The following is a 10,288-nucleotide window of genomic DNA, read 5'->3' as shown; positions in this document are numbered from 1 at the left end:
TTTTTTTCAAGATAAAATATGCGGGTGCAGACACGGACACCACCATGGCGTCTCCACCTCACTCGTTCTGCAGACAGATCAGCAGAGAGGAGTTTGAGCAGCAGAGGGTCTCTGGATCTCAAGGGGCCATGGTGGAACTACTGGAGAACATCATACAAGACAAGAACATGTCCATTAAAGACAAGAAGAAGAAGCTGAAGCAGGTTAGAGAGGATCCTTTTCACATGTCTTAGGGGCTAAAGGAATATCTGTCACATGGTGTGCATTACTACATGAAAACTGTGACATGTATTTACAGTAGACTTATCACAAATATAATGGTGTGATTGAATTGCTCAGAGTTCTGTCTATAGCCTTGATAGAGATGGAATTGTTTTAAACTGAATCTTTCTTTAAATGTCAACTACATATTGTTCTAAAAGGCCGATGTGTTACAGAAACGTTGAAATCTGAGACACACTATGTTTATTTTCCCCTGTGTGATTTAAAAAAAAAAATAATTTCTTGGGTGTCAGTTCCAGAGATCTCATCCTGACATCTACCGCAGACGCTTTCCCAGCGCTGAAAGCGAGGCGGCGGTTTTCCCAGAGAGACCCCAGAGACTCAAACCTCAGCTGATGTTCCTCACTCTGAAGAAACCCTTCCAGCCCTTCCAGAGGAGCTGGAGCTTTCGGGCTTGAGTCAGCGCTCAGAGTGCTCAGTCTGACACTAGGGCGACTGTGTTAGGTATTATTATCAAGGAGAGATGTTACTGAATGTTAAAGGTTGCATCCTGAATCGAAATGACGCTAAATTCACCTCACGAGAGATCAGATGGATTAAATAAAGTATGATGCTGTGCATTGGAATCCCTTTAAAGCAAGACACTACAGGCAAACCCATTTTTTGATGCACTGACCAGTTTTGAGATTTTGGGCAATTTTGCTTTCATTACATGTCTACTTTCAGTATAGTGGAAAGCAAGCATCTAAAATGCACATTTAGGTGTTTATTATATCTATTTGCATCTGTAGATTTCAATTACAGTACATAACTGTAACGGCATTGACAGTATTTTCTGATTTATGGAGTGATAAAATGAGAAATCTAAAATCCCTTCGATTTAAAAACCTTTAATAGGTCAAAAAAATGAAATGAAAACGAATTTCGAACCTGGCTTTATCCAGAGTTTAGTTTATATTTTGGAAGTTATTCAAATGAGTGCACATTTTATTAAATAATACTTCATTTAAACATAACATTTCAGAAATGTAGTTCAGAACATTTGTTTTAATGTATTATGATTAGTGAGGTGATTTCCTATTCACCTGTAGTGTCTTGCTGTAGCAATGGGCCTGAAAATAATAATAAAAAAGATTGATCTATAAAATAACATTTTCTTATAACCAGAAACGCACCCAGAGGGCCTCCATAGTGCTTGTTGATTTTATTGGTTTGATGTGAATAATCTGCACCATTTACAGTCAGTTGCGTTCTGTTTTTAAGGAGCTGTTATTGGTTTAGTTTGACCTCCAGCTGCAGGTGTTGTCTAACAGCTGGTAAGTTCTCAGTTCTGCTAAATTATGCTGTCACTGATAATCAGCCCAGAGGAAATATGTGCCGCTCACCAGAAAATAGCTTTTGAAAACTCCGATTTCGATTTAGGTAGATGTCAGTGTCACAGCAACCACTGATGCACTACAGGCTGCGCTATATTTCTGTCTGTCTTTTGTGTTTTTATACTTCAGTGTTCTCTGTTTTCACTGGTTTGTATGTGATACTCTAAGTCCATGTTTCTTTGGTTCTTTTGTTTTGTTCTTTCTTTGTATTTGATTTGGTATTAAAGTAGTTCTAGTCCTGTTTGATCACGTCAGGTAGCACTAAAGAAAACCTTCACATTTTATCACTTGACTATTTATAACTGATTGTGATCGACTCTGTCATGGTACTGTAAGTATATCGTTCGAAAGATACTGTTTCAATCTTCACTGGTGTTTTCTGTACATTGGATTCAGCTGGCAGCTTTTACATGTTTTTGTGCGTTTTTAAAGTAATGGATTGTAATTTTAATAGAATGCTGGATCGAATTCAGTGTCATTCAGTATGACTTTTGCAAAGTTGTGTCCCCAGTGTTTTGATTTTGTACAAATTCTGGAGTTATTGTTACTGATTTGGACGTCTACACTGTGATCACAAATATGGAATTGGAAAAAATAAATCGATATTATTACATGATGTTGCAGGTTTTTTTTTTTTTATTTCTTCAGCCTGTATACATAGCCTAATATTTCAAGCTGACAGACATGCTAAACATAAACCAATAACTTGAAAGGCGGATACAGGGTTTAAAAAAGGTATTTATGGTCAAATTACGGTCTTAAATTCATATAGTCATGGCATAAAATGTCACACTGCAAAATTCTTACAGTATTTTTGTCTCGGTTTTTCAATTCAAATATCTGGACATTCTTAAATGAAGATATATTTACTTGAGGTACTTTGTTCTGAGAAACTGAACAAAATTAAGCAAGTTTACGCTTCAAACAAGAACAAATATCTCTCAATGGAATGTGAAAACTTGTTTTCCCTGATTTTTTTCTCAACCCATTGGCGGGTATTTGTTCTTGTTTTAATCAAGCTCACTTCATTTTGATACATTTCTAAGGAAACAAGATTTCTTACCAGATGTCATTTTGCTTATAAATTCATCTTGATTTAAGAATCTTTAGACATTTGCACTGGAAAAAGAGATAAACTATTTTTCTGTGCATGAAAAAATACTATAGTAATTTATAGTAAATACTATAGTGTTTTTGAACCATACTATAGTGAAGTACTTGAATTAATTTGTTGTGGTAATTCTATAGTTGCTGTGGTAATGTAACATCTATAGTAATATAAGCAAATTACTTCACCCAATACTGACCTAAGTTTTCAACAACTATAGGGTATATTATACTACAATACATTACAGTTTACCGTAGTAAAAACTAAAGTATAGTACAGTATTTATTACAGTTTATCAGTTCACTATACAGTATGCTGTAGCATTATTAACAAAGTGTCGTAAATACTATAATATATACAGTATAATACACTTTACAATAGTATGGTTCAAAAACACTATAGTATTTACTATAAATTACTATAGTATTTTTTCATGTGGGGCAGGTAGAGTAAAATATTTCCTTGTTTTAGTGGTCAGGAGCAAAGCTATTCAAGCCTTAAAGGAACACTCCACTATTTTTGAAAATAGGCTCATTTTCCAACTCCCCTAGAGTTAAACAGTTGAGTTTTACCGTTTTCGAATCCATTCAGCCGATCTCCGGGTCTGGCGGTAGCATTTTTAGCTGTAGCTTAGCATAGATCATTGAATCTGATTAGACCGTTAGCATCTCGCTCAAAAATGACCAAAGAGTTTCGATATTTTTTCTATTCAAAACTTGACTCTTCTGTAGTTACATCGTGTACTAAGACCGACGGAAAATGAAAAGTTGCGATTTTCTAGGCCGATATGGCTAGGAACTATACTCTCATTCCGGCGTAATGATCAATATTACGCAGCACCTGAAATCAAGTTCCTTGATTATTACGCTGGAATGAGAGTATAGTTCCTAGCCATATCGGTCTAGAAAATCGCAACATTTCCTTTTCCGTCGGTTTTTAAATAGGAAAGATATAGAAACTCTTTGGTCATTTTTGAGCGAGATGCTAACGGTCTAATCAGATTCAATGATCTATGCTAAGCTACAGCTAAAAGTGCTACCGCCAGATCCGGAGATCGGCTGAATGGATTCGAAAACGGTAAAACGCAACTGTTTAACTCTAGGGGAGTTGGAAAATGAGCCTATTTTCAAAAATAGTGGAGTGTTCCTTTAAGCTATTTTTTAAAAAATTAATTAAAAGGTAATGGAGATTGTTACTTAAAAGTCTGAAGTGTTGCGAATGCAACTCATTGTGTGTTACATATTGACATTTACCATATTGACAAATTGAGTCTTCGGTTTATTTTGTTTACTTGGTCTTAAAAAGTCTTACATTTGTCTTTATAAAATCTGCAAAAACCCTGCCAATAAAAAAAAAAAAAAGGTTATATTTTGAGGAATATTTATGTTATAATGTGTAATGTACACCTCATTTTTAAACAAATGTTAATTTGTTTAATCTTTTTTTTTTGCACTAACCATATTTTTGTCCTGAGGTGTACTTCAGCTTTGTTACTCAAGAGGTCAGTAGAGAACTAATAATCAATCTCTTAGAAAAACTTCATTGGAAACCTGCTGTATTTTCAGCACAAACCTTGCATGATGGAAATGGAAAAATCTAATGAATAATAATAATTTTAAAAGATTAAACTGTTTTCCTCTTCCTCTTTCATTGTTCTTTTTATTATTATATTTATAAGCATTTTGCATGTAAAAAATAATGTTAATGCTTTGGTAATACTATACTCCCAATTGTCGTGCCAACAAAACATTTAACTGAACTGAAACAGAGACGTTTCAGAAGGTCATTGCAATGACGTGTCCAACATTGTTCACGCTTGTGTGCACAATGGCATATGATCTCGTATGACCCTGCAGCTTCAAACCGGTTAATATTAGTAGACACATCTTTCAAGTCTCCTATAATACACCTCAAACACTCTCATATCCTTCTGCGGTGTGCCATTTATTCAGCAACAAAGAGACTTGCTGCCAAAGACATGGAAATGAAACCCTAATAGCTTATTTCTTCATGTTGCACACACATCCTCATGTAAATATGGCCTGAAATGCCGTCGTCAGAAGCATAATGCCTGCTAAATCCACACGCTGCTAATTATGTCTAAAGGAAGATGCAATTGTACTCCAGCTACAAATAAATCAAATGAAACCGGTGGTAATTATGCTCACAAATGAACATAATTATCCATGCGATTTCACGAGCCAGTCGCCTGACATAAACAAAACTCACGCATGTGGTGAATTCTCTATGAGATGTGTGTCAGAGTTGAAACAGACCTCGATCGTGCAGAAACGTCCCAGCAGGCCTTGGGCTCCCCTGGTCTATTCCAGGTAATCAAATGCTGCCGGCACGCAGGTTTCCGCATTAATTACATCTCTTTAAGCGGCCTGTTCAAAGTCAGTGGATCAGCTTTTGAAGGTCACTTCACCTTTCTAGCTGGTGATCAATATCTGAAGCCTCTGGGCTCCATCCAGGTTCAGCTCTGCCGGAGACGAGAGAGAGATGCTGGAGTTTAAATATAGCAGAGCACGAGAATACAGTGCAGAAGCTCAGGAGAAACAATTCCAACATTCACTACAAAAAGTCGTTTGAAATATAGAACTAAAGTTCTGTGCAGTCAAAGGTCAAAAGACTCCTTTAAAGGCATTATTACATTTTATGGATTTAGTTTAGCTTTTAACAGTGAGTAAATACAGTATCATGAATATTTTATTTAAAAGGTTCGTCTAAATGGCTTATAACTAGATGCAATTAAAATAAGCATTAACATAAAACATCATGATATATCAAATATATTTCTCTATGTCACTTATTAGTGATACAAATCTGTGTTATTTTAGTATCAGCGAGATACTGTTATTATAATGTTTATTAATATTTTAATTTAGTTTTTACTTTTGTATTTTCTATATTTTCTACAAATGATAATGTGTAGTTTTGTCTATTTTCAGTTTCAGTTATTTTTAAGTTTTAAGTTAAAAAGTTGAAAATGAGACGCTGTCTCGGTAACTTGGAAAAAGTGTAGTTTAATAATATTTTATAAATTATAATATCTTTTATTTCAGTTATTATCATGGACTAAAAAAAAAAAAAAAACTAAAATTAAAATAGTTTGGTGTCAATTAAAATAATGCTGAAATAGATTAAATATAAATAAATAAAAGATAAATAAGTTGCTAGGGCAACATATCTATTTTCTTTTCTATCTTCATCTAGTTTTTTTTGAAGCACTAAACTGACTATCACTAAATAAAAAATAGTATATTAAAAAACGAATAAATATGACAAAGCACAAAATTACAAAAAAGTTACTAAAATAAAAATGAAAACTGAAAGTATAAAAATAAAAAAGCCAATTTAAAATATAAATAAAAACTATAATAAAAATACTAATAAATAATAATACTAAAATAACACTAATATGTTGTATATTATTAATAGTTATGTTTTTGTTGTTAACTATAATAACCTTGATACAAACGCATTAATAGGCTACAGTATAATGCAATAGGTAATTAATTCACAATATGAGAGCAAAAGCTAGACAGTGACCAAAACCACTGAATATAATTAATAAATATAATGAAATACATTTAAGATGAATATTTATACAATTTTTATGAATAAATGGTTTTAGGAGATGAATAAAGACCATTGTATTTTTTTATACTATAGAATCCAAATTAATATTTAGATAAATAAATAATAATTTAAAGAAATAAATAAGTATTGAACATCATTTTTCTCAGTAAATATATTTCTAAAGGTGCTGTTGACATGAAATTTTCACCAGATGTCGGTAACAACCCAAGTAATCCATACACACAAATAAAACAAAGCAAATAAGTTCAGAAATTATAACATATATATATATATTCCACAGTATTGTACATTTAATTAGTCTGAAAATTGAAGTAATTTGTAAAAAGACACTTTTAACTGTAATTTTGTGGCCAGTTTATTATGATTTCATGCATGAGTAACTCATCCTGAAATCACAAATGACTGAAAAAAGATATTTGTGCATATCATCGTCATGAACTGCTCCTGTATCTGTGAACTCAGGCTGAACGTATTGCGTGACCTGCACAACAACACTGCATGTATCATACTAGCATGTTCAGTAATAGTATCAGTGAGCGTATGGATCAATATTTGCACCAAACTGGAGTTTTGCCAGCCATTCATCACACTAAGTTCAATGATTCAGCCTGACAAACAAAAGCTCTTCTGTGCTGTACAACAATCAATGCTGTCTGCAGGCGAACCCAGCACTACATCACTATTAATAAATATTCATTATCAGTCTACTTAACGAAGACGGCTGGCATTGTAACGTTCAGGTGGGCTGTGATTAAATGCTTCACATACACAAATTTATAATGGAAAAGCAGGCGCAGTTATGCCATTTCTCATTCAGCTAATTTACCATTACATTAGTGCTAATGAAAGAGTCGTACAGATTTACCATTCAGAATGAATGCACAGCTGTGGCTGTGTATATGCTTAGCACACGTAAATGGGCAAATGCATAATTAACAAAACTGAGGACATGAATTAGTTGGAACAGTCTTGAAGTGTGTTTTGAAAATTTCATTAAGTTTGTACGCAAGTGAGTTATGAGAGCTGAAGAAGAGGGATAGTTTTCAACAGGTTATTTATTATTAAGCACTAAGATGCACAACTGGTCCTTCAGAAATCGTTGTCTATGAGCACACGTTATAGCTGATAGCTGTTTCCTAGGAAAAAATAAAGTTGTTGTTTTTTCCTCAAGGTGGCGCACGGAAGAGTCCTTTACCAGTAAATGTTTCATGTAAAACAACATTTAAAAAATATAATTTACAGGAGAATAATGATATTTATAGAAGGATGGCTAATTATTAATATATTGGACCCCACAGCTGATGAGTAAGCCATGTTAATTAATTCACTTGCTAAGCAGTTGGTCAGTTATTTCAGGTGGTATGTATGCAGCGGTAAAACAGCATTTGAGCCGAAGTGTGTGGAGTCTGCGGTACTAACTAGCCAAACAGAACTGCAAAAATAATGAGTGTTTTCAAACAGCATCTCAAACATTTCTAAGGTTACATACATAACTGTCCCGCCCCAAACTCAACCCAATTTTTTTTCTAGGCGTGGGTTATTAAGTTCACTCCTGCATTAAGTGCACTGAACAGTTTGCTCCCTTTTAATTCCCCAAATGCTCATTAAAACAAGTGAACATGGACACCAAGAAAGTTTCGGCCTGTTGAAAAATTTCGGCATTTCGGACCAGTGACCGTGTACATTCATTCGTATGCCTTGACTTTGCTTTTTAATACATTGCATGGTTGATTTTCTGAATATAGGCCTGTTCTTTTTTGTATAGAAATGCCATTTCCCCCTAGCAAATATAAAAAATACAATGCTATAATCAAAAATTGACCATTTTTTGTGGCAGCCAATTTGGTCCAGCATGAAAAAAAAAATCCTTATTTGTTGAGTTTGGCACTGCACTTTCACAGCTGGAAGTGAGGTAATCATGGTCCCGAAGTTTAGTAGATCAAGACTAACTAGGGAATGGAATGAGACACAGCAGCTGTTTTAGGATGCTGTTTGCACATTACAGAGGAAATTAGCCAGCAATGTGCACTGAACAGTTTGCTCCCTTTTAATTTCCCAAATGCTCATTAAAACAAGTGAACATGGACACCAAGAAAGTTTCGGCCTGTTGAAAAACTGTCACGGGGCATTTCGGACCAGTGACCGTGTACATTCATTCGTATGCCTTGACTTTGCTTTTTAATACATTGCATGGTTGATTTTCTGAATATAGGCCTGTTCTTTTTTGTATAGAAATGCCATTTCCCCCTAGCAAATATAAAAAATACAATGCTATAATCAAAAATTGACCATTTTTTGTGGCAGCCAATTTGGTCCAGCATGAAAAAAAAAATCCTTATTTGTTGAGTTTGGCACTGCACTTTCACAGCTGGAAGTGAGGTAATCATGGTCCCGAAGTTTAGTAGATCAAGACTAACTAGGGAATGGAATGAGACACAGCAGCTGTTTTAGGATGCTGTTTGCACATTACAGAGGAAATTAGCCAGCAATGGCTTAGTTGACTCAGCGTATTAATTGCTGGTTTAATTACTTGAACATGAATCAATGCATGTCAAACCATTTCGTGACGTCTGTAATTCAGGGTGGAAAATGATCATGTAATACCTAATTATGGCTGTTTTTGATGTAAGAAACTTTGACTAACACTATAAGTGGACTTATTAAAAGCTACAAATTGATTAATATGACCTTTTTCATGATATTCTTGGTGACTTTAACGCATCTTATGTCTGGACAGCGGCCATGATCATTGCGATTGTTTGGAAATAGTTTTATTTTTATCACGTTATCCATTATTTGTAGCAGATAGACACTTGAATGCATGGGCAGCGCATCATACTCAAGCCATTAAGGTCAAGGCCATAGAAACAATATTGAAATTAGTACTTAATATGTAACTGATTCCTAAACTTTTACACAATAGATTTCCCCTCCAATTGTTTTTTTTTTTGTATGAACGGGAACTGTGTTAACAATAATTGCTTTTGACATTATACTGCATATCTTTAAGCCTTTTGGCTCAGAGAAAACAGATCTCTGCTCATAATTTACAGAGCTATTATACTGAATTTGTAGTTTTCTGAAGAGTCAGAGGGGAAATAACTATGTGGATGGTACACGGCACTTATCACATTTTCTCACGCCTTTCCCAACCCTTTGTGAGCTACAGACATGTAAAAACAACAGCCACTGGCGCTCAAAGCTCGTCACTGTTTTCTTTGGGATAAGCAGAAACGCATCAGCACAAGTTCACGTCGACTCTCAGATTTTTTTCTTTCTCTGACGATCTGTTTTTAACCCATTTTCTTGTTGCTAACAGTCACATCGTCTTTGCTCATTTCATGAGATGCATGAGGATACAGTAGCTCATCCCTTGGGATGCTCAAAAGCAATAGCACAGAGTTTAATTTTTTTTTCCAAGTTGCAAAAAATAACTTCAGCCCTTGGAGCTTTTGCGCTCTGCATGCAGTGGTTACAACTGTAATGCTCACACCAGCTGGGTTGCTTAAACACTGTCATGCAGCCTGTTTTGCATCATGGTTTGCATTGATCACAATCATAGTGTGCAGAATATTTAAACAAGGATCAGTTCCTTTGCTGCATCCCTTTGTTTGTTTGAAAGAACCTTATTTGGCCAGATTATACACTCGAGTACTGCAATTCTTTTGAGCCAAGACGATATTTAAACAAGGATCAGTTCCTTTGCTGCATCCCTTTGTTTGTTTGAAAGAACCTTATTCGGCCAGATTATACACTCGAGTACTGCAATTCTTTTGAGCCAAGACAAGATGCTGATATCAGCTGACAGGCCACACTCATGTTGTTACTAAATTAGGCTGATCTGCATCAATATAATGGGTTTTGTGACAAGGCAAATTGCACATCACAATGTTGTTTTTTGCTGTTAGTGGCCCCATTACATGTGATTCAATGGAAATGAGCGAACGCAGTGAGGTGTGAAACATACAAAACATTTGAC

The 10,288-nt window shown here is 34.8% G+C and overlaps 1 protein-coding gene across 1 annotated transcript in view; it reads left to right on the top strand.

Moving 5' to 3' along the window:
* The window catches only part of LOC107602227 (DEP domain-containing protein 1B-like), an 8,960-nt gene extending 7,921 nt beyond the window's left edge, over nucleotides 1–1,039 (top strand). Inside the window, exons 6-7 of the mRNA XM_016294672.1 lie at nucleotides 12–203; nucleotides 516–1,039. Of these exons, the coding sequence (XP_016150158.1) occupies nucleotides 12–203; nucleotides 516–680 (357 nt within the window). The 3' untranslated portion in view covers nucleotides 681–1,039. The remainder of the gene's footprint in view (nucleotides 1–11; nucleotides 204–515) is intronic.
* Nucleotides 1,040–10,288: the final 9,249 nt, after the last annotated feature.

This window comes from Sinocyclocheilus grahami, unplaced genomic scaffold, assembly GCF_001515645.1.
Source record: "Sinocyclocheilus grahami isolate Dianchi unplaced genomic scaffold, SAMN03320097.WGS_v1.1 scaffold322.1, whole genome shotgun sequence".
In the NCBI taxonomy this organism is placed as follows: Eukaryota; Metazoa; Chordata; class Actinopteri; order Cypriniformes; family Cyprinidae; genus Sinocyclocheilus; species Sinocyclocheilus grahami.
The sequence above is the reverse complement of the archived record's forward strand: the minus strand, read 5'-3'. Positions and strand labels throughout refer to the sequence as shown.